Here is a 26047-nt window from a genome sequence, read left to right on the forward strand (position 1 = left end):
CAGGTTTTGTAAACGAGTAGCTTGACTGGCTGAAACAGTGTGCCGGGACTCCCCCAGTGGCTTCACACTCGAGTGCAGGGGGCGTGGGGATGATCCCTGACCTTGTAACTAGACCCCACATGCCACAGCTAAGAGTGCGCGTGCCGCAGCCAAAGATCCATGATGCAATTCAGACCCAGCACAGCCAAATAGATAAATAAGTAAAAAAAAAAAAAAAAACCCAGAATCTAGAACTAATAAACACGACATGCTTTAAACATAGTGCTAATAAAATCAACAAACAATCTGGCTATACTTTTGGTAAGTTTGGTATTTTGGGAAGGTGAAGAAAATGGAACTGAAATTTTAAATAACAATTAACCTGGCTGATGCTTCCTAAAACCCATAAGTACCTGGCTGATGCTTCCTAAAACCCACAAGTACCAGCATAATTAAAGAATTGTCTGGCCCTTTCAGGTATGTATATGATACAACTAAATGTATAAGGAATTCAGGGACAGATTTAGTAACCTGAGGGGCATAAATAGAGAGTTGGTGATATGGGCATATTTAGATTTATTCTATAAATATCTTCTGCAAATTTATCAGCCCTGATGCACTGATCTTCAATCTGGACTTTTGAAATGAGACACTGAAAATACACTTGGTCATTTCTGATGCCTGTGTAATTGGTTGCAGCACCTTTACAGTATGGATATACAAGAGGTTTTACGGTATGAAGTCGGAAATACAGGCCTCAGGTTCAGTTCTAAAAATATCTATGGTTTGACATGTTTGTATTAGGTCCTTGTTTTTCTTCATGTCTTAAAGTTTGATTCAGTCTCAGCAAATGGAATACTGTCTAAGCCTTGAAAATGCAAACCCTCCTCCTTAGTAGTTATTAATAAAGAAAATGCCAAACAGGTGAGGGGGAAGGGGGCTGTTAACACAGACTGAGTGCTGAGCAGAAAGCCATTTAGGAGAAACTGAAGGCTGAAAAATAGTCACAAGAATAAAAACCGAGTTCCTTTTCTAAACGAATGGTCCTCTATTTATAACCATTCTATTCTGCATTTGCTAACACTCAATGCTAACACTCAAGGTTGTCTGTGAGAAACATCTAGACTTCTAAAGTTTAATGTCATCTCTCTTTAAGTGTAATTATTGATACCAAAAGGATTAATTAGCTGGCACTGGAGACCCAGGAGATACTGGTCCGATCCCTGGGTTGGGAAGATCCCCTGGAGGAGGAAATGGCAGCCCACTCCAGTGTTCTTGCCTGGAGAATCCCATGGACAGAGGAGCCTGGTGGGCTACAGTCCACAGGGTCGCAGAGTCAGACACGACTGAGCGCGCACACACAGATTCACACAGGTAACAGTACTCAAGCTGACATATTTAACTACTACAGATAGACAGATTCTGCCTACATTCCTTTGCTTGGAAAAGAACTTCAAACTTTATCTCTGTCTTTTCTCCCATTAGCCAAAGAAAAGCAAAAATCAATGACTGATAAATGCATGGTTTAAGACGAATCTGACTTTTCCTTTGAAAATGAGTTAATCTTCCTCGGATGCCACAAATAATGGTTTAATGAAATCAAGGACACTCCTTCAGGAAGATCTCACCAAAATTGTAAGGGTAAAAGAATTTCCAAGAAGGAAATGGAGTAGAACCATGCAACACTTGTTCATCTTCTATAACTTGGATGCATGTCTGCCAGAGAACCCTAAGGACCAGATGAGTCAAGTGGAGACAGAGATGCTAGGGCCTGGGATCAGCAAGTTTGAGTGAACACAGTGGGGGTCAGTGAAGGAATATTAGTGACAATATTTCAGTACTGTACATGAGCAAGAAAATGATTCACTGTGTTTTACAACAATCTCCCAGGATGCTGGCATTATAGCCAGCTCTTCCATACTTATCTAACTGGATCAAGGCCTAAAAACAAATTAATTCTTGTTGAGTTGCACAATAAATGAGTCATCTGGCAATAGAAAAAAGCTGACATGATAACCAAAGCTATGGAGCACTGCTTGGAGGCTTTGTTCTAGAAAATTCGACTGAGAAAACACCTAAAATATTTATATCAAGGGTAAGGAAACCAGTTTAACTGTTAGAGAACTGCAAAATAATGATAAATTTATCAAGATAGAACCTCATTTCTCTTTCATGTGGCAGACCATGATAAGGAACCCAGGCTTGATACGGCAGCTCCAAGGAATCGGAAGTTCTGACTTTTTACCCCTGGCTACTCTGCTGTTCTCAACATACACCTTTTATTTCATGGCCTAAGATGTCTGCTCCAACTGCTGCAATCACATCCTCATTCCAGCTAAAAAAATAAAGGGAGACATGGTGAGGAACAGGAAAATACACTACTCTTTTGAGAAAGGCACATAAGAAGACCCTGAATAGCCAACGCAATCTTGAGAAGGAAAAGTGGAGTTAGAGGAATCTGGTCCCTGACTTCAGACTAGAGTACAAAGCTACGGCAATCAAGACAGTATGGCACTGGCGCAAAACATAAATATATACAAACGGTGCAGGATTAAAGGGCTCAGAGATATGTCCACGCACTTATGGTCACTTAGTCTATGGCAAAGGAGGCAAGAATATACAATGGAGAAAGGACAGCCTCTTCATAAGTGGTGCTGGGAAAACTGGACAGTTACATGTAAAAGAATGAAATTAAAACACTTCTAACACCATACACAAAAATAAACTCAGAATGGATTAAAGACCTAAACGTAGTCTGGATAATATAAAACTCTTAAGATGAAAACATAGGCAGAACACTTTTTGACATAAATCACAGCAAATCCTTTTTTGACCCAACTTCTACAGTAATGAAAATAAACAAATGATAGCTAATTAAACCTAAGTTTTTGCATAGCAAAGGAAACCTTATAAACAAGATGAAAAGACAATCCCAAGAATGGGAGGAAATAGTTGTAAACTAAGCAACTGACAGGCTTCCCCAGTGGCAGAGTAGGTAAAGCATCTGCCCGCAATGCAGGAGACCTGGGTGTGACGCCTGGGTCAAGAAGATCCCTGGAGAAGGAAATGGCAACCCACTCCAGTACTCTTGCCTGGAAAATCCCATGGACAGAGGAGCTGGGCAGAGAGGAAGGGCTTAATCTCCAAAATATAAAACAGCTCAATATAAAAAGAACAAACAACCCAGTAAAAAAATGGGCAGAAGGACTTCCCTGGTGGTGCAGTGGCTAAGAATCTGCCTGCTAATGCAGGGGACCTGGGTTCAATCCCTGGTCTGGGAAGATTCCACACGCCATGAAGCAACTAGGCCCCTGAGCCAGAGATACTGAGCTCACACTGCAAAGCCCACGTGTCACAACTACGGAAGCTGACTCACGCTTAGGGCCTGTGGGCCACAGTTACTAAGGCCGAGTGCCTACAGCCCACGCTCCACAGCAAGGGAAGCCACACCAGCAAGAAGCCTGCCCACTGGAACACAGAGGATTCCCCACTCACTGCGACTCGAGAAGACCTGTGCAAAAAGCAGGGAAGACCCAGTGGAGCCAAAAAATACATGAAATTTCTTTAATGGGCAGAAAACCTAAATAGACATTTCTCCAAAGATATCCAAGAGGCACATGAAAAGATGCTCATTAACTATTAGAGAAGTGCAAATCAAAACCATAATGAGGTAGCATCTCACACCAGTCAGAATGGCCACCATAAAAAATCGCTATGAACAATAAATGCTGGAGAGGGTGTAGAGAAAAGGGAACCCTCTTACACTGTCTGTGAGAATATAAATTAATACAGCCACATGGTAAACAGTATGGAGGTTTCTTTAAAAACTAAAAATAGAACTACCATGTGACCCAGCAATCCCACTCCTGCATATACACCCAAATAAAACCATAATCCAAAGAGATACCTGCATTCCAGTGTTCGTTACAGCACTCTTTACAATAGCCAGGATGTGGAAGGAGCCTAAACATCCACCAACAGAGGAGTAGATAAAGAATATATGGTGTATATATATATATATATACATACACACACACACATACACAAATGAAATATTACTCAGTCATAAAAAGAAATAATGCATCTGTAGCAACATGGATAGACCTAGAAATTATACTGGGTTACGTGGCAGAGAAAGACAAATATCATATGTAGAATCTTAAAGAAAATGATACAAAAGAACTTACCTATAAAACAGAAACAAAGTTACAGATGTAGAGAACAAATTTATGCTTGCCAGGGGTTGTGGCAGTGGAGGGGTCAATTGGAAGATGGGGATTGACATACATATACTACTTTATATAAAACAGATAACTATTAAAAACCTACTGTACAGTACAAGAGATAAAAAATAAAGAAGGAACAATCTATTTGTAAGACACATATTAAGTTAACCTTAAAAATGCATTCCAACATGCATTCAGTTCAGTTCAGTTCAGTCGCTCAGTCATGTCTGACTCTTTGCAACCCCATGAATCACAGCACGCCAGGCCTCCCTGTCCATCACCAACTCCTGGAGTTTACTCAAACTCATGTCCATCAAGTTGGTGATGCCATCCAGCCATCTCATCCTCTGTCGTCCCCTTCTCCTCCTGCCCCCAATCTTTCCCAGCATTATTGTCTTCTCCAATGAGTCAACTCTTCACATGAGGTGGTCAAAGTATTAGAGTTTCAGCTTCAGCATCAGTCTTTCCAATGAACACTCAGGACTAATCTCCTTTAGGATGGACTGGTTGGATCTCCTTGCAGTCCAAGGCATTAGGTGCAGACTAATATTGTTTGATTCCACTATTTATACAAGATACATCAAGCAGCCAAACTCACAGAGTCAGAGACTACACGGGGAGATGCCAAGGGCTGAGGGTGGGGTAAGTAATGAGGGGGAAGTGTTTAATGGGTAGAGTTTCAGTTTAGGAAAGCAAAAAGTTCAGGAGGCGGATGACGGAGGAGCTGCACAACAATGCGAATGTGCATAGAGCCACTGAACTGTGCAGTGAAATACGGTGAAAATAGTAAGCTTTATATTATGTGACTTTTTCCAAAATAAACACGTTAAAAAGGCACCAAATGCCAGTGGTACATATCACTTCTGCTGAGACCTCATTGGCCAGGATTACCCCCGTGACCGCACCCAGCAGCAGGAGAAGCTGAGAACTGTCTTCAAAGATGGCTCATGCTTCCAGCTACAAGTTCTATCACTGCAGAAGAAAACGGGAATGGGAGGAGGAACTATCAGCAGTCCTTGTATTGGAGATCACAGCTTATCATAAAGAGGCAAATACTAGCACGGGCTGCCACCCGCTGAAGTACTGACTGGCAGTTCCTTGGACCATTTTCATTGCTGCTACCCTACTAAATTTCAGTGATATCCTTTCTGAGGCAAATGCCAGGTTGTGGAAGAGAGACTCATATTTCATTAGCCCATCACTTTTTTGTGATTCTTGACAACAGCTCAACAGCTTTCTGTGAGCCTAAAGGGGGTAAAGGACAGCATTTGGGATGTGATGTGCTTCCTTCCATGGTGAAAGAAAAGTTTGGTACTTTGGTGACTGTGCTGAGGGAACAGTATGGTGAGAAAAAGACTCGAGAACCTGCCCAAATGTAGAGAGATTTAAAACAAAGGGATAACTGTAGGAAAACTTGCTTCCCAGGACTTTGGAAGACTCAAGACTGAATAACCACTGCAGGATACCTGGGAATGGCTTCACTTTTTCCTCTCTATTAAGCTATGAATGACTGACAGTTGAGTTGAGGGCTAGGAGAAATCCGATCTCTGAAATCATTTCCCAAAATGAAGGTCTTCATGATTAGTGCCTGCACTGGACACAGACATCATGCAGAATCTCGGACCATTTGACGCCGGCATGACCTTCACACCCCCAAATGCTGAGTCTGCCCCCCCCCTCACATGTGGAGCAGGAAGGCTGGCAGCACAGCTGGGAAGTAGGAATGAGTCAGCATCTCTGGGTGAATCTCCACCAGGCGGAATGCTGGACAGGAGTGGACGGAAGAGGTGACTTCCCCTCCTGAGTATCCACATTACGGTCTATTTTGGGATGCGTTTTTTCCTTAAAATCTCTCTTGATTAATCCCAAATGTCAAGTATAGACAAGACTCTTCACTGTGTCTCTTTAAGGAAAGTTGTGATTGAATGACTGGAGTGGTTGGTAATATATCAAGATTTCTTGTCTCATTTTCCTTTTTTTCTCCAACGTCACTGAATTGAACTTGTATGTTTCATATCAATATTAAGATCTGAATCCTCTTCTTTTATCATGCTGTCTAGAGATTTTAACCAAGAAATGATGTACACCCAAGTATAAGAGGATTGTTGTCTCTAAGCTCTTGCAAGACCCTATATACTTCATGCAGATAATCTCATAAGTACCTGCTGATCTCTTTTGGGGCAACACAGCCTAAAGGAAATTATATTGAACGTGTCCACGCTCTTTATGGACAACCAGCTCTTAAATTACCATGCTGGTGGTTTAGTCACTAAGTCATGTCTGACTCTTGTGGCCCCATGGACTGTAGCCCACCAGGCTCCTCTGTCCATGGGATTCTGTAGGCAGGAATACTGGAGTGAGTTGCCATGCCCTCCTCCAGGGGACCTTCCCCACCCAGGGATAGAACCTGGGTCTCCTGCATTGCAGGCAGATTCATATTTCTGCCTAAATCATTTGCAGCCAACCCAAATGCTACAAGCATAGATGTTTTAGGTTAAAAGTAATAGACCTAATTGCAAGGTCTTAACCATTAGAATTTCACTTAAAGGATTACAGCAATTCAGACAAGCGAAAAATAAGGACTATAGATCAAATAAACAGTGACCAGTGCATAAAGAGGAGTACAGAAAAGTTTCTTCCTACTGCGTACAGCACAAAATTAGAGCCCACACTACAGAGGTATACTGTATTAATTATACAATAGTATATTGATATATCTTATTAAATAGTATTTATATCTTTGTATTGATTTTTATATATATAACAGTATTTGATATCAAATCATTATAGATATATACTATAAATATATAAAAAATTTAAATATTTAGAGTATCAAAAACATTACTAAAAGAGAAAATTTTCAGGCTTATTAACATTTCAGAAAGCTTTGAAGACTATAGGAATATAACTCCCAGGTATAGAAAAAAAAAGTCAAGCAACTTCTGTGAGACAGATGTAAAATAATCTAATAATTTGACTAAATCTTCCTAATGTAAGATTTATATTCTTTTTAATTTTTTCCAGTCAGCTAATAAATGTGTATAGTTGATACAAGTCTTCAAAATCTTTCGGTCTTTTCCATCTCTAAAATGAAGGAGAGAATGCAAAAGACCATAGTCCACCTCGATAAAACATTTCTTAGTTATAAAATAAAACAGTAACAAAATAGTATGTTCTGAACCAATAATCCACTGCAAGATTGTATGCTTCTCTTTGGTCCAGAAATGTGTGGACTTCAGCACCTCACTTAAAGGATTTACATGGAGCCCTACGTGCATTTTTTAACAGATCCCACACTAAGTCTGCCAAGCTCTTGTTTCTAGGAAAAATAAGTGAAGCAAATCCAGTATGAGGTCTGACAATTCGTGCAACATATTTAAAAAAAAAAGGTAACATCCCTTCACGCAACATAGGTCTCCACCTCATCTCAAAGAGCTGATCCCAGGGGGAGACTCTGATTCACTTTGATGTAAGAGGCCGCTGATACAGGACAAACTGTTTTCTAAGTGACTGCATGGTTAAAAAAAAAAAAATCCAGGATTTTCAAGGTGCTGAAAAGTTACAGGAGACTCTCTACACATTGTCTGACTAAATATCTGAGGTAAGAGCAATCAGGATGAATCCTAACCTCTTCTTCCAACCTCAGGGAGCCGTAGAGAAAGCCACCTTGCTGCTCAGCAGAGAAGGAAAGAGAAAGAAAAGAAAAGAAAAAGAAATATATATGATCAATCTCAACATAGATTTATACCTCAGTCTTTAGACTTATCAACAAATTACAAAACCACGGTACTTACATCCACAATATGCTCAAAAATATATGCTGGAACCCTGAAACTATAAATCGACATAGAAGATTTGAATAAAGATAAAAGAATGGCTAGAAGTTTAAGATACATTTTTGAAAACTGAGTGGATAAACTGGTAACAAGAGAGAATTATTCATGTGGAAAACAGAGCATGTATCAGAATAATTTATTCAAAATACAATAGAAGAAACCAAAAAGATGGAAAATGAGGACAAGAGTAAAAGACATGAAGTATAAAATGAGATGGTCTAATATGCACACCATCAAGTGTCTCACAAAAAGAAAGGTAATATCTGAAAGAACGATATCTAATATGTTTCAGGAATGATGAAAGAGACACAGTCCACAGATACAAAGATTATAAGAAATCCAGTAGAATAATTTTTTTAAATAATTTATCACATCAGAGTAAAACTGCAGAATACAAGGGAAAAAGAAATTTTTTAAGGCACCCAAAGTTGGGGGAAACAGATTAACCTTTAAAGAGATAGCATCAAAATTTCAACTAACTTCCCAATAGCACAAATGGAAGCTGTAGTGGAATGATATCAATGTACTGGGGGGTAAAACAACGAAAGTGATAACAGACCAAGGATAATTCCATACTCAGTTTTAAATTTCTTTCAAAAATAACATTTATTTCAAGAATAAAATAAAAAGACATTCAGACTAACAACAACAAAAAAATCTCACTAAGGAAAACTCAAAAAGTTATACATCTGGCAAAAGAAAAACCAGTCTGAGAAGTAACAAATAATGAAAAGGAAAGTAATGAACCATAAATAAAATATAAAGGGAAATTAACTGTTTAAAATAGTAATGAAGCCTAGTGAGATTTTAAAAACACACACACACACACAAAATACAACTTAAGTGTTAAAAGTTTGAAACAAATCATGCTTAATCACAAAATGTTTATAGCATTCCTTTTAAATCAAGACTGTGATAAATATGCTTAGAAGTAATGAGAGAATTTAGCAGTATCTCTATGTAAAATCAATATACAAAAATCAATTATCCTTCTAATGGCAATAGCTAGATATGTATTTTAAAATGTGCATAAAACTTATAACGGGATCAAAAATACCAAATACAAAGGAATAAATCTAAGAATAGACAGACAGTACTTCTATAAAAAATAACATCTAACTAAGAAGGTAAAACACCTGTATTGGGAATATATAAGACACTGATGGAATAAATTAAAGACAACACAAACACATACTGTGTTTATAGATTAGAAGAATTAATATTGTGAAAATGACCATAGTACCCAAAACAATCTACAGATTCAATGCAACCCATATCAAAATACCAATGGCAATTTTCACAATATTAGAACAAATGGTTTTATAATTTGCATGCAGACACAAGAGACCTTGAATGGCCAAACACATCTTGAGAAGGAATAGAGCTGGAACTGCCACATGATCTGATTTAGATAAAAGCCACAAAGCTACAGTAATCAAAACTGCATGGTGTTGGCACAAAAACAGATACACAGATCAACGGAAAAGAATAGAAAGCCCAGAAATAACCCTACACACTTATGGCCAACTAATCTACGACTAAGGAGACAAGAATATACAAGGCGAAAAGGCAGTCTTTTCAATAAATGGTGCTAGGAAAACTCGACAGCCACAAAAAATTAAAATTAGATGTTTTCTCATGCTATAAACAAAATTAACTCAAAATGGATTAAAGACCTAAATGTCATACTGGAAATAAATAAATAAAACTCCTAGAAGAGCACTTCTCTGGTGGTACAGTGGATGTGAATTCACGTGCCAATGCAGGGCACACGGGGCCGATCCCTGGTCCAGGAAGATTTCACACACCTTGGGACAACTAAGCCCATGTGCCTCAGCTACTGACGCCCGTGTTCTAAAGCCCATGATCTAGAGCTACTGCAGGCGGAGTCACCACGAGAGAAGCCGCTGTGATGAGAAGCCCAGGCAGTGCAGCGACGGGCAGCCCCGCTCACATCACTGGAGAGAGCCCGTGCACAGCAAAGAAGGCCCAGCACAGACAAAATAAGTAAATAAGTAAAAATTTAAAAAACACACCTCCTAGAAGGAATCATAGAAAACTCTTCAGTGTAAACTATTGCAAATGTCTATTGGATATTTCTCCTAAGGCAAAGGAAACAGAAGCGAAAATAAACAAATGGAACCTAATTAAATGTAAAAGCTTCACTTAAGAAAGGAAACCACCAACCAAGTGAAAAACAATCTTCTGAACAGGAGACACTATTTGCAACTGACATGACTGATAAAGGATTAATAACCCAAATTCACAAACAGCTCATATAACTCAATATCAAAAATAAACAAACATCTTGATTAAAAAACAGGCTGAAGACCTGAGTAGACATTATTCCAAAAAAAGATATACAGGCCAACAGGCACATGAAAAGACGCTTAACACCTTTCATCAGAGAAATGCAAATCAAAACCACAATGAAATGTCACCTCACACCTGTCAGAACGTCTGTCATCAAAAAGACCACAAATAATGAACACTGATGAGGATGTGGAGAAAAGGGAATTCTTGCACAACATTGATGAGGATGTGGGGAAAAGGGAATTCTTGCACAACGTTCATGAGGATGTGGAGAAAAGGGAATTCTTGCACAACGTTGATGAGGATGTGAAAAAAAACAGAATACTTATACAACATTAATGAGGATGTGGAGAAAACAGAATCCTTGTACAACGTTGATGAGGATGTGGAGAAAAGGGAATTCTTGTACAACGTTGATGAGGATGTGGAGAAAAGGGAATTCTTGCACAACGTTGATGAGGATGTGGAGAAAAGGGAATTCCTGCACAACATTGATGAGGATGTGGGGAAAAGGGAATTCTTGCACAACGTTGATGAGGATGTGGAGAAAAGGGAATTCTTGCACAACGTTCATGAGGATGTGGGGAAAAGGGAATTCTTACACAACGTTGATGAGGATGTGGAGGAAAAGGGAATTCTTGTACAACGTTGATGAGGATGTGGAGAAAAGGGAATTCTTGTACAACGTTGATGAGGATGTGGAGAAAAGGGAATTCTTGTACAACGTTGATGAGGATGTGGAGAAAAGGGAATTCTTGCACAACGTTGATGAGGATGTGAAAAAAAACAGAATACTTATACAACATTGATGAGGATGTGGAGAAAAGGGAATCCTTGTACAACGTTGATGAGGATGTGGAGAAAAGGGAATTCTTGCACAACGTTGATGAGGATGTGGAGAAAAGGGAATTCTTGTACAATGTTGATGAGGATGTGGGGAAAACGGCATTCTTGTACAATGTTGATGAGGATATGGAGAAAAGGGAATTCTTGTACAATGTTGATGAGGATGTGGGGAAAACAGCATTCTTGTACAATGTTGATGAGGATATGGAGAAAAGGGAATTCTTGTACAATGTTGATGAGGATGTGGAGAAAAGGGAATTCTTGCACAACATTGATGAGGATGTGGGGAAAAGGGAATTCTTGCACAACATTGATGAGGATGTGGGGAAAAGGGAATTCTTGTACAACATTGATGAGGATGTGGGGAAAAGGGAATTCTTGCACAACATTGATGAGGATGTGGGGAAAACGGCATTCTTGTACAACATTGATGAGGATGTGGAGAAAAGGGAATTCTTGCACAACATTGATGAGGATGTGGGGAAAAGGGAATTCTTGTACAATGTTGATGAGGATGTGGGGAAAACGGCATTCTTGTACAATGTTGATGAGGATGTGGAGAAAAGGGAATTCTTGCACAACACTGATGAGGATGTAGGGAAAAGGGAATTCTTGTACAACATTGATGAGGATGTGGGGAAAAGGGAATACTTGTACAACATTGATGAGGATGTGGGGAAAAGGGAATTCTTGTACAATGTTAATGAGGATGTGGAGAAAATGGAATTCCTGCACAGCGCTGATGACGATGTGGAGAAAAGGGAATTCTTATACAATGTTGCTGGGAATGAAACTGGTGCAGCCATGGTGCAAAACAATGTGGAAGCTCCTCAAAAACTGGAGAAGAATTACCATATGATCCAGTAATTGCACTTCTAGGTACACATCTGCAGAAAATGAAAACACTAATTTGAAAAGATTAAGCACCTCAACGTTCATCGGCAGTATCTGCAACCAAGATATGAAAGCAATCTAAGTGTTCATCAACAGATGAATGGATAAAAAATGTGATATAAACATTAAATGGAATAATGCTCAGCCATAAAAGTGAATGAAACTTTCCTATTTGCAACATGGGCCTGGAGGTTACTAGGCTTACTGAAATAAATCAGATAGAGAAAGACAAAAATTTTATGTTACCACTTATATTTTGAGTACAGAAAATACAGCAAAAAATATAAACGTAACAAAACAGAAAGAGACTCACAGGTAGAGAGAATAAACTAGCAATTACCACAGGGGAGAGGGAAGGAGGTGGGGACAAGGTCGAGGTAGGGTATTAACAGGTACACACTACTATGTATAAAATAAATAAGCCACAAAGATATATTGTACAGCACAGGGAATATAGCCAATATTACAATAACTTTAAATGCAGTACAGTTTCCAAAAATTTTAAATCACTATATTCTATGCCAGCAGGTATTATTTTGAACTACACCTCGATAAAATAAAAATTTTAAGTAGACATAATATCAGGATTATTACTGAAGAAGAAACTTGGAAAATGTTTCATATTGACTATTAAATATTATCACTAAATGACAGTGATTAAACCAGTTTGGTATTAATACAAAAAGGGACAGGGAAGTCCCCAACAGTCCAGTGGTTTGGACTTGGTGCTTTCACTGAAAGGTCCCAGGTTCAATCCCTGTCCAGGGAACTAAGAATCCACAAACTGTACAGTGTGGCCAAAATAATAAGGGACAAATAGACCAGTGAAATAGAAAAGAGAGCCCAGAAACATACCCACTATATGTGGACTCGATTTATGTAACAGTTGTGCTAGAAAAATAGGGAAGAAAGATATTCTTTTTGATACATGGTACTAATCAATTTGGTATGCACACAAAAATGAGGAATTGGACCTTCACTTAACAACATTAACAAAAGTCATTTCCATATATGTTAAAAGAAAAAAACAATAAGATTTTAAAAAAATAATTTATAACAATATCCACCTGATCTTGTGGTATAAACAGATATTTTTAACCAAATTACAAAAATGACTAATCATTAAAGACAGAATTAATGATACAAATGAACTTACAAAACAGAAAAAGACTCACAGACTTAGAAAACAAACTCTTGGTTGCCAAGGGGATGCAATAGCTAAGGACTTTGGGAAGGTCATGTGCACGTTGCTATATTTAAAAAGGATAACCAACAGAAATGTATTGTATGGCACGGGAAACCCTCAATGCGACGTGCCAGCCTAGATGAGAGGGGGCTTGGAGAATGGATACATGTATATGTGTGGCTGAGACCCTTCACTGTTCATCTGAAACTATCACTCCATTGTTAACTGACTATTCAGCTCAGTCGTGTCCAACTCTCTGCGACCCCATGGACTGAAGCAAGCCAGGCCTCCCTGTCCATCACCAACTCCCGGAGTCTACTCAAACTCATGTCCCTCGAATCGGTGATGCCATCCAACCATCTCATCCTCTGTCACCCCCTTCTCCTCCCGCCTTCAATCTTTCCCAGCATCAGAGTCTTCTCAAATAAGTCAGTTCTTCACATCAGGGGCCAAACTACTGGAGTTTCAGCTTCAGCATCAGTCCTTCCAATGAACACCCAGGACTGATTTCCTTTAGGATGGACTGATTGGAACTCCTTGCAGTCCAAGGGACTTCTCTCAACACCACAGAGTCTTCTCCAACACCACAGTTCAAAAGCATCAATTCTTCAGTGCTCAGCTTTCTTTACAGTCCAACTCTCACATCCATACATGACTACTGGAAAAACCATAGCTTTGACTAGACAGACATTTGTTGGCAAAGTAATGTCTCTGCTTTTTAATATGCTGTCTAGGTTGGTCATAACTTTCCTTCCAAGGAGTAAGCATCTTTTAATTTCATGGCTGCAGTCACCATCTACAGTGATTTTGGAGCCCAAAAAATAAAGTCTCTCACTGTTTTCCATTGTTTCCCCATCTATTTGCCATGAAGTGATGGGACCGGATGCCATGATCTTAGTTTTCTGAATGTTGAGTTTTAAGCCAATTTTTTCACTCTCCTCTTTCACTTTCATCAAGAGGTTCTTTAGTTCCTCTTCACTTTCTGCCATAAGGGTGGTGTCATCTGCATATCTGAGGTTATTGATATTTCTCCCGGCAATCTTGATTCCAGCTTGTGCTTCCTCCAGCCCAGTGTTTCTTATGATGTACTCTGCATAGAAGTTAAATAAGCAGGGAGACAATATACAGCCTTGACGTACTCCTTTCCCAATTTGGAACCAGTCTGTTGGTCCATGTCCAGTTCTAACTGTTGCTTCTTGACCTGCATACAGATTTCTCAGGAGGCAGGTCAGGTGGTCTGGTATTCCCATCTCTTGAAGAATTTCCCACAGTTTGTTGTGATCCACACAGTCAAAGGCTTTGGCATAGTCAATAAAGCAGATGTTTTTCTGGAACTCTCTTGCTCTCACAATGATCCAGTGGATATTGGCATTTTGATCTCTGGTTCCTCTGCCTTTTCTAAATTCAGCTTGAACATCTGGAAGTTCACGGTTCATGTACTGTTGAAGCCTGGCTTGGAGAATTTTGAGCATTACTTTACTAGTGTGTGAGATGAGTGCAATTGTGTGGTAGTTTGAGCATTCTTTGGCATTGCCTTTCTTTGGGATTGAAATGAAAACTGAACTTTTCCAGTCCTGTGACCAGCGCTGAGTTTTCCAAATTTGCTGGCATATTGAGTGCAGCACTTTCACAGCATCATCTTTCAGGATTTGAAATAGCTCAACTGGAATTCCTTTACCTCCACTAGCTTTGTTCGTAGTCATGCTTCCTAAGGCCCACTTGACTTCACATTCTAGGATGTCTGGCTCTAGGGGACACACCATCCTGATTATCTGGGTTGTGAAGATCATTTTTGTATAGTTCTTCTATGTGTTCTTGCCACTTCTTCTTAATATCTTCTGCTTTGGTTAGGTCCCTACCATTTCTGTCGTTTATTGAGCCCATCTTTGCATGAAATGTTCCCTTGATATCTAATTTTCTTGAAGAGATCTCTAGTCTTTCCCATTCTGTTGTTTTCCTCTATTTCTTTGCATTGATCACTGAGGAAGGCTTTCTTATCTCTCCTTGCTATTCTTTGGAACTCTGCATTCAAATGGGTGTATCTTTCCTTTTCTCCTTTGCCTTTAGCTTCTCTTCTTTTCTCAGCTATTTGTAAGGCCTCCTCAGACAATTATTTTGCCTTTTTGCATTTCTTTTTCTTGGGGATTGTCTTGATCATGGGGCTTCCCTCATAGCTCAGTTGGTAAAGAATCTGCCTGCAATGCAGGAAACCCAGGTTCAATTCCTGGTTGGGAAGATCCCCTGGAGTAGGAAATGGCAACCCACTCCAGTGTTCTTGCCTGGAGAATCCAATGGACAGAAGAGCCTGGCATATAGAGCTGGACATGACTGAAGTGAGTTAGCACACACGCACACATTCTTTATTAAAGAAAAATATTTGAAACAAACAGAAACATGTCAACACATAAGTTTTATTATAAACTCTGTTGTGCTCTTTAAGTTCTTATAAACTTCTTGGGCTTCCTTGGTGCTACACTGGCCAGGAGTCCCCCTGCCAGCGCAGGGGACAGAGGTTCAATCCCCGGTCCAGGAGCACTCCACAAGCTGCAGAGCGACTGAGCCCACACGCCACAGCGACTGAGCCCCTGCTCCAAGTCCACGAGCTGGGAGGACTGAGCCCACGTGCCACAGCGACTGAGCCCCTGCTCCAAGTCCACAAGCTGCAGAGCGACTGAGCCCACGTGCCACAGCGACTGAGCCCCTGCTCCAAGTCCACGAGCTGGGAGGACTGAGCCCACGTGCCACAGCGACTGAGCCCCTGCTCCAAGTCCACGAGCTGGGAGGACTGAGCCCACACGCCACAGCGACTGAGCCCCTGCTCCAAGTCCACAAGCTGCAGAGCGACTGAGCCCACACGCCACAGCGACTGAGCCCCTGCTCCAAGTCCACGAGCTGGGAGGACTGAGCCCACACGCCACAGCGACTGAGCCCCTGCTCCAAGTCCACAAGCTGGGAGGACTGAGCCCACACGCCACAGTGACTGAGCCCCTGCTCCAAGTCCAGGAGCTGGGAGGACTGAGCCCACACGCCACAGCGACTGAGCCCCTGCTCCAAGTCCAGGAGCTGGGAGGACTGAGCCCACACGCCACAGCGACTGAGCCCCTGCTCCAAGTCCACAAGCTGCAGAGCGACTGAGCCCACACGCCACAGCGACTGAGCCCCTGCTCCAAGTCCACAAGCTGCAGAGCGACTGAGCCCATGTGCCACAGCGACTGAGCCCCTGCTCCAAGTCCACGAGCTGGGAGGACTGAGCCCACACGCCACAGCGACTGAGCCCCTGCTCCAAGTCCAGGAGCTGGGAGGACTGAACCCACACGCCACAGCGACTGAGCCCCTGCTCCAAGTCCACGAGCTGCAGAGCGACTGGGCCCACACGCCACAGCAACTGAGCCCCTGCTCCAAGTCCACAAGCTGGGAGGACTGAGCCACACACCACAGCGACTGAGCCCCTGCTCCAAGTCCACGAGCTGCAGAGCGACTGAGCCCACACGCCACAGCGACTGAGCCCCTGCTCCAAGTCCACGAGCTGGGAGGATGAGCCCACAGGCCACAGCGACTGAGCCCCTGCTCCAAGTCCACGAGCTGGGAGGACTGAGCCCACACGCCACAGCGACTGAGCCCCTGCTCCACGTCCACGAGCTGGGAGGACTGAGCCCACGTGCCACAGCGACTGAGCCCCTGCTCCAAGTCCACGAGCTGGGAGGACTGAGGCCACACGCCACAGTGACTGAAGCCCACGCACTCCAGGGCCTCTGCTCCACAGAGACAGAAACCCCTGCAGCAGAAAGAAGCAAAGCACTGCAGTGAAGAGGGCCCCACCCACCACAACCACACTCAGTGCAGTGAAGAGGGGCCCGCCCACCACAACCACACTCACTGCAGTGAAGAGGGGCCCGCCCACCACAACCACACGCACTGCAGTGAAGAGGGGCCTGCCCACCACAGCCACACGCACTGCAGTGAAGAGGGCCCCGCCCACCACAGCCACACTCACTGCAGTGAAGAGGGCCCCGCCCACCGCAACCACACGCACTGCAGTGAAGAGGGCCCCGCCCACAGCCACCACACGCACTGCAGTGAAGAGGGCCCCGCCCACCACCACCACACTCACTGCAGTGAAGAGGGCCCCACCCACCACAACCACACTCACTGCAGTGAAGAGGGCCCCGCCCACCACAGCCACACTCACTGCAGTGAAGAGGGCCCCACCCACCACAACCACACTCAGTGCAGTGAAGAGGGGCCCGCCCAGCACAACCACATTCAGTGCAGTGAAGAGGGCCCTGCCCACCACAGTCACACTCACTGCAGTGAAGAGGGCCCCGCCCACCACAGTCACACTCAGTGCAGTGAAGAGGGGCCCGCCCACCACAGCCACCACACGCACTGCAGTGAAGAGGGGCCCGCCCACCACAGCCACACTCACTGCAGTGAAGAGGGGCCCGCCCACCACAGCCACACTCACTGCAGTGAAGAGGGGCCCGCCCACCACAACCACACTCACTGCAGTGAAGAGGGCCCCGCCCACCACAACCACACTCACTGCAGTGAAGAGGGGCCCGCCCACCACAGCCACCACACGCACTGCAGTGAAGAGGGCCCCGCCCACCGCCACCACACGCACTGCAGTGAAGAGGGGCCCGCCCACCACAGTCACACTCACTGCAGTGAAGAGGGGCCCGCCCACCACAACCACACTCAGGCAGTGAAGACGGCCCCGCCCACCACAGCCACACTCACTGCAGTGAAGAGGGCCCCGCCCACCACAGTCACACTCACTGCAGTGAAGAGGGCCCCGCCCACCACAGCCACACGCACTGCAGTGAAGAGGGCCCCGCCCACCACAGTCACACTCACTGCAGTGAAGAGGGGCCCGCCCACCACAACCACACTCAGGCAGTGAAGACGGCCCCGCCCACCACAGCCACACTCACTGCAGTGAAGAGGGGCCCGCCCACCACAACCACACTCACTGCAGTGAAGAGGGGCCCGCCCACCACAGCCACACTCACTGCAGTGAAGAGGGGCCCGCCCACCACAGCCACACTCACTGCAGTGAGAGGGGCCCGCCCACCACAACCACACTCACTGCAGTGAAGAGGGCCCCGCCCACCACAGCCACACTCACTGCAGTGAAGAGGGGCCCGCCCACCACAGTCACACGCACTGCAGTGAAGAGGGGCCCGCCCACCACAGCCACACGCACTGCAGTGAAGAGGGCCCCGCCCACCACAGCCACACTCACTGCAGTGAAGATGGCCCCGCCCACCACAATCACACTCACTGCAGTGAAGAGGAGCCCGCCCACCACAGCCACACTCACTGCAGTGAAGAGGGCCCCGCCCACCACAGCCACACTCACTGCAGTGAAGATGGCCCCGCCCACCACAATCACACTCACTGCAGTGAAGAGGAGCCCGCCCACCACAGCCACACTCACTGCAGTGAAGAGGGCCCCGCCCACCACAGCCACACTCACTGCAGTGAAGAGGGGCCCGCCCACCACAACCAGAGAAAGCCTGAGCACGGCAACAAGGACCCAGCATAACTAAAGAAGCTCTTAGATTTCTCAGAATCCCAAACCATTTTTAAATTAACAAACTTTGGTCTAGTAAAAGTTTACTTCACTTCAGAAACCTATCCCAAAGAAATACTTTGATATGTGCAAAAATAGTCTACTGTGGCTTACTTTGAAACAGCAAAGGGCTTAGAAATAACTAAGATGCTTCATCATTCAGTAGTTATTGAATACTTTCTCTTATGCATTTCATGGTACTGCAACTTAAAAGACTATGATTATAGAACAAGGCTTAGTTTAAGAAATATAGAATTCAAAATTTTTTAAATATATGATCTTACAAAAAATCATTACAAAGTTATTAATTTATAGAATAGTAAACCTTAGCATTTGTATTCTTTGTTACTTAACTATGAGGGATTCCCTGGTGGCTCAGTGGTAAAGAATCTGTCTGCTGATGCAGGTTTGATTACTAGGTCAGGAATATACCCTGCAGAAGGTAATGGCAACCCACTCCAGTATTCTTGCCTGGGAAATCCAATGGACAGAGGAGCCTGGTGGGCTGCAGTCCATGGGGTCACAAACAGCTGGACACAACTTAAGGACTAAACAACAACACTGAATTACGAGTAATTATATTTTACTGTTCACAATTTTCTGTAACTTTCTAAATTCTACGATATATATGGGTCTTCTACTTTAATAATATGAAACTTTCTTTCAAACTTACTTTGATTTTTCATAAGAGGAAGATACTACTCCAGATTTACCAATCACAGGTGATTTGTTAGGCATGTTGACAGATCATAAACCTAAAGAGAAATATTAAATTTTATATTAGAATACGAATGCACTCACAGCACCCAGTAATACATTTCATGCAAATTCATGATTTAATGGGAAAAGAGTGGCAAGGAGAAAAATCAGGCTTAAAAGTAAAACTATATTAAGGAAGAACTTAAATTTAAAATTCAGACCTAGGAGTCAAATTCAGCTTTGAAGTCCATGTTAGTTATATTTTGTCACCATTATAAACCAACCCTTTCATATAATGCTCAGTCTTTGTTATACTTTAGCAGTTTAATTGGCAAAACCATTAAAAGAACAGTGCAGCATAGTAAAGAGAATACAACCAGACTGATTTACTGAATTATATCTGTCTTCTCACTTGTACACTGGGAATAGTACCTCCTTATAGAATTTCTGGAAGAAATAAACAAGTAAAAATACTTAGATTGGTTAGAAAAGAGCCTGGCATATAATAAGCTTTATCTAAGTGCTTGTGATAAACATTAGATTACTATGCTTTCTGTTTTTTTTTTTAAATCACTTGTAAAGTTCTTTTTATGTCTATTTTTCTGCCATTTTGATTATGCTTTCTCTGCTGACTCTCACATCTACATTTATTACCCTTGTGAAATATTTCTGAGCACATTTTATTAGTGTATGACCAAAACTAGGTCATACTATTTTGTGTTTAGTGGCATAGTCAGACACATAATGAAGTAATGAAATGGATAGACTTATATTGAATTATTTTGCATTTCATTTTTTAAGATAGCTAATTTTTTAAACTGGGTCATTAGTCAAGGTTCTAGAAGGAAGTGGACAGCACCCTTAAATGGGGGTAACTAAATAAAGAGATATTTCCAAATGTGTGAGCAGAGTTATTCAAGTAAAACATAAAGTTTAGAAAAGTCTAAGATGTGCCATTCTCAGGGGCTGGCAAGAAGAGAGGGAACCATTACTACTCTCAGGACTGATGGGCAGAAGGACCCAGGATGAATAGCTATAAGAGGGCGGTGCTCAAGGACCATCTTTGGCCTTTGATGGAGAGATGCATCTGACCTGAGCGTGCCAAGAGGGAGCCCCCAGCACTGCACTCCAAGCATCTACCTGTGCTTCCATCTACTAAACCAAAGTAGATGCTGGAAGGCTCAGGGCAAAGAGAAAGGTAGAAGGTAGACCTGGAGGCGTAATGGGGAAATACACAGCAATAAATAGGCATCAGTTCAGTTCAGTTCAGTTCAGTCACTCAGTCATGTCCAACTCTTTCCCACCCCATGGACTGCAGCAAGCCAGGCCTCCCTGTCCACCACCAACTCCTGGAGTCTACTCAAACCCATGTCCATTGACTTGGTGATGCCATCCTACCATCTCATCCTCTGTCGTCCCCTTCTCCTCCTGCCCCCAATCCCTCCCAGCATCAGGGTCTTTCCAGATGAGTCCTCTTCGCATCAGGTGGCCAAAGTACTGGAGTTTCAGCTTCAACACCAGTCCTTCCAATGAATACCCAGGACTGATCTCCTTTAGGATAGACTGGTTGGATCTCCTTGCAGTCAAGAGACTCTCAAGAGTCTTCTCCAACATCACAGTTCAAAAGCATCAATTCTTCAATGCTCAGCTTTCTTTATAGTCCAACTCTCACATCCATACATGACCACTGGAAAAACCATAGCCTTGGCTAGATGGGCCCTTTGCTGGCAAAGTAATGTCTCTGCTTTTTAATATGCTGTCTAGGTTGGTCACAACTTTCCTTCCAAGGAGTAAGCATCTTTTAATTTCATGGCTGCAATCACCATCTGCAGTGATTTTGGAGCCCAGAAAAATAAAGTCAGCCACTGTTTCCACTGTTTCCCCATCTATTTGCCATGAAGTGATGGGACCGGATGTCATGATCTTAGTTTTCTGAATGCTGAGCTTTAAGCCAACTTTTTCACTCTCCTCTTTCACTTTCATCAAGAGGCTTCTTCTTTAGTTCCTCTTCACTTTCTGCCATAACGGTGGTGTCATCTGCATATCTGAGGTTATTGATATTTCTCCCAGCAATCTTGATTCCAGCTTGTGCTTCTTCCAGCCCAGCGTTTCTCATGATGTACTATGCATATAAGTTAAATAAGCAGGGTGACAATATACAGCCTTGACGTACTCCTTTTCCTATTTGGAACCAGTCTGTTGTTCCATGTCCAGTTCTAACTGCTGCTTCCTGACCTGCATATAGGTTTCTCAAGAGGCAGGTCAGGTGGTCTGGTATTCCCATCTCTTTCAGAATTTTCCACAGTTTATTGTGATCCACACAGTCAAATGCTTTGGCATAGTCAATAAAGCAGAAATAGATGTTTTTCTGGAACTCTCTTGCTTTTTCTATGATCCAGTAGATGTTGGCAATTTGATCTCTGGTTCCTCTGCCTTTTCTAAATCCAGCTTGAGCATCTGGAAGTTCATGGTTCATGTATTGCTGGCTTGGAGAATTTTAAGCATCACTTTACTAGCATGTGAGATGAGTGCAATTGTGTGGTAGTTTGAGCATTCTTTAGCATTGCCTTTCTTTGGGACTGGAATGAAAACTGACCTTTTCCAGTCCTGTGGTCACTTCTGGGTTTTCCAAATTTGCTGGCATATTGAGTCTATCATAAATAGAAAATATCTGTTACTGCTTCTAATTAATTCATGTCCATTAGAACATAGAGCAGATGTATTTTTAAGTCAGGAACTATCCTGAGCTATTACAGGGATGGCATTCAGAATTAGCCTAACTTTAATGTAAAATGTAAGCTATTTCCAAGTAGGAGTGATATATTCAGGAATTTTTTTTTAAACAGTTAACATCTCATTGACTATTTCCACCTTAAAAGGCACTTAGAGAAAAAACAATAATTTATGAGAAAGTGAACTGAAGACAAATGGATCTTAATCTGCTTGTGCTGGGCATACTGCTCTCTAGTTGCCAAGGCATGTCTGACGCTGCGAGCCCATGGACTCAACTCACCAGGTTCCCCTGTCCTCCACTGTGCCCGAGTTTGCTCCAACTGACGGCCACGGAGTCAGTGATGACACTAGCTAACCATCTCATCCTCTGCCCCTTTCTCCTTTTGCCTTCAGTCTTTCCCAGCATCAGGGTCTTTTCCAATGAGTCGGCTCTTGGCATCAGGTGGCCAAAGTTTTGAAGCTTCAGCATCAGTCCTTCCAATGGCATATTGACCTAGAGCTTTTAGGTGTTTCCTGATACATTTCACAGGACCTACTAGTATTAGTCATAATTTTTGAAACTGCAAAAGTTAGAGACTTTTAGAATTATTTTAGAAATTCTCCCTTGATGGCTGAACCTATTGTCCAAAGAGTCCTCACATCTGTGGGTAAAAGTGGTGGGTATTCGCACCATCTACTCAGCATACAAGTTCCATAACACCCTGTTGATTAGACCTCCCCAGACTGGATGGGTAGAAAACACCAAATTGCTGTAAAAGACAAACTTACTCTTAGAAGAGCATAGCTTGGTAGTAAAAGTCCTCAACCAACGCTAGTTTATGAGCCACTATTTGAATAGGACTGTGATATACCAGGGAGATAAGGCTATTTTATTGTTACTCTTGCTTTTGGCTAAAAAAAAGAAACAGTAACCAAATAATCTCAAAGCTCCAAAAAGAAAAAAGGAATGTCTTCAGAAATGTCTGCTGTAGAGATGGTGGAATTACACCCTCAGGCAGGTAAATAAACAAAGAAAATAAGATTTAAATGACTTCCCTTCTAGACCCCACAAAAAAATAAAAATATATTTATATATAAATGTCATCAACTTTCACAAAATTTTCCTAAGAATATTCCTTAAATTCTCAGTACCTTCTAAAACCTGAACTCATCAACAAGGAATTGTTGCTATTATTATTATTATTATTATTATTATTATTATATGCGCAACAGGACTTTTTGCACTGTATTACTACAACCAGAGTCACACATATTAATCATTAGTCAAGCCAAAACAGTCAGCATCCAATATACTCTTTGATAAAAAGGGTTTTTGAACCATTACTAAACCCCCAGGGGAGAGCTGACCTTCCATGCCTCCCCAAGACAGCTCCATGCGGTGACGGCGACTCTGAGCTGCACAGAAAGAGACAAACAGCGGCTTCTCTCATGGTCTTTAGTAACCTGGACATCCTTCCCGGAGAGATCGCACCTGGACAAACACGCCCTTCAACAGAATACAAAGAAACTAGAACGGGCTAAAAATAACTGCGTGCCACACAGCTGGGGCAAATGATGAACCTTAGATACAAAAAGGCCACAAATCAACCACCATCTGAGGGGCCGAGGGGAAAAGCATACCGTGCCTGAGCGCTGCCCCCAGGACAGCCTCCGGGGTGAGCGGCCCCCAAGCCGCCCTGCAGCAGGCTACACTTCCCTGCCTTCTCGGCCACCGCTCGGAGGGGACCAGCCCGCCCTCCGCGGGGGCGAGCAAGGGCGCCCGATTCTACTTCGATTTCCTCCTGCTACCTGAGTTCCTCGTCCGGCCTCTTAACCTATTTCTACCAATTAGAGAGTCCAAGGACTAGAGTCGGCAACACCCTGCTGCTGCTAAGTCACTTCAGTCGTGTCCGACTGTGTGACCCCATCCCTGGGATTCTCCAGGCGAGAACACTGGAGTGGATTGCCATGTCCTTCTCCAACGCGTAAAAGTGACAAGTGAGAGTGAAGTCGCTCAGTCGTGTCCGACTCTTCGCGACCCCACGGACTGCAGCCCACCAGGCTCCCCCGTCCCTGGGATTCTCCAGGCGAGAACACTGAAGTGGGTTGCCATTTCCTTCTCCAGCGCATTAAAGTGAAAAGCGAAAGTGAAGTCGCTCAGTCGTGTCTGACTCTTCGCGACCCCATGGACTGCAGCCCACCAGGCTCCCCCGTCCCTGGGATTCTCCAGGCAAGAGCACTGGAGTGGGCTGCCACTGCCTCTCCGCAGCAACACCCAGACCACCTTAAGAGAGGAAGAGAAAATGAAAACGAGGACACATACTTTCGAGTGTTCTGCTATCAAATACAAAAACGCACTTGGTTGACTCTGCTGGGAAATCGCAACAATTCAATGTAGAGATTCAAACGGACTGCTAAATTGGATCATTCCACATTTAGATCATTGTCAGGGAATAGCCATCATTTTTCCTGAATCAGAAAACTCTGATATAAGTGTAAAAATGAACTTTAAAAAAAAAATAAGGTAAATAGATCTTTAAGATTTAAATATCCTTTTATTCTCTATGGTACCCCAAAATGCAGAGTACTGACTGAATTTGTGGACTGAAATGCAAACAAAATCTTAGGTGAATAAAACTGAGCTTAAAGGCTAGATCAAAAGACTTTGAAATTGATCTTTTAAAATAAAGTCTATCAATTCTGAAATGAAAAGTTAAAAAAAATCATTACTGACATCAACTATTTCAAAACCCTGCTCCGGCCTCTGCTCTTGATACAGTCTCTTGGTGTATGTATCCAGCGCCCGCTACAGAGCATGCTCTGCAAGAAGGCACGCCTTCTCTACCACATTCCAGAGATGATTCTCAATAATTTAAACAGACTGAAAATTTATCTTGCGTATTTATCTGAACTGGGCAAGTAAATAGCTTGTTTTTGCTTTCTACTTCAGACATGATTTTTATATTAAATGATATCTACCCTTAAATTTATTTTAGTTCACAAAACACATCTGCTATCTAGTTTCTGTTATCCCCACCCTGAGACAATCTTTCCAAGGCTGACAATGATCTCCAGGTGGACAATTCCACTATCAGTTTTTCTGTACTGGTCTCCCTGATCCCTGCTCTATAGTTACTGATTCCACCATTCCTTCTGGAAATAAGTCTTTCTCATTCATCACATTTCCCCCTTGCCTTGTCTCCCTGCCTCTGTGACGTCTCCTCCTCAGACGCTTGTCTGGGGTAGTGGATAGATGTGCCAGTACAGGAATCAACTTACTTTAAATTCTGTCTCCAGTGCCACAGGCTGCATCTGTTACTGTGCAAACTGCTTAACTTGCAGATGCTTCACCTTCCTCATATATAAAGCATCTTCTGTTAGTGACTCATTAGTCAAGTGAAGAGTACAACTCATGAGTGTTTGTTCTTTGTGTAATGCTCTAACTAATCACGTAAATACAATAAACACCTTAGACATAAAAATTTATATAATTAATACATCACGTGGTATGGATAGAATTGATCATTGTTAATTAACTCTGGGGTTATAAGGAAATGAAGATTCATCCACTATGCTCTCAATTCCTCTGCATGACTAAAGATTTTATAATCATATATGTGCTGTGCTTAGTCACTCGAGTCACGTCCAACTCTTCTCGACCCTACACAGACTCCAGCCCACAGGCTTCTCTGTCCATGGGGTTCTCCAGGCCAGAACACTGGAGTGGGTTGCCATGCCCTTCTCCAGCAGATCTTCCCGACCCAGGGATCGAACCTGGGTC

General features: G+C 42.8%; 1 protein-coding gene across 3 annotated transcripts in view; it reads right to left on the bottom strand.

The window, feature by feature from the left end:
* The window catches only part of TMEM232 (transmembrane protein 232), a 244479-nt gene that overhangs the window by 209548 nt on the left and 8884 nt on the right, over nucleotides 1-26047 (bottom strand). Inside the window, exon 2 of one of the 3 annotated variants that reach the window (XM_070462673.1) lies at nucleotides 19529-19610. The exons of the other annotated variants lie outside the window; for them this stretch is intronic. Coding sequence (XP_070318774.1) covers nucleotides 19529-19593 — 65 coding nt within the window. The 5' untranslated portion in view covers nucleotides 19594-19610. The remainder of the gene's footprint in view (nucleotides 1-19528; nucleotides 19611-26047) is intronic. 3 annotated transcript variants of the gene reach the window in all.

This window comes from Odocoileus virginianus, unplaced genomic scaffold (assembly GCF_023699985.2).
Source record: "Odocoileus virginianus isolate 20LAN1187 ecotype Illinois unplaced genomic scaffold, Ovbor_1.2 Unplaced_Scaffold_8, whole genome shotgun sequence".
Taxonomy (NCBI): domain Eukaryota; kingdom Metazoa; phylum Chordata; class Mammalia; order Artiodactyla; family Cervidae; genus Odocoileus; species Odocoileus virginianus.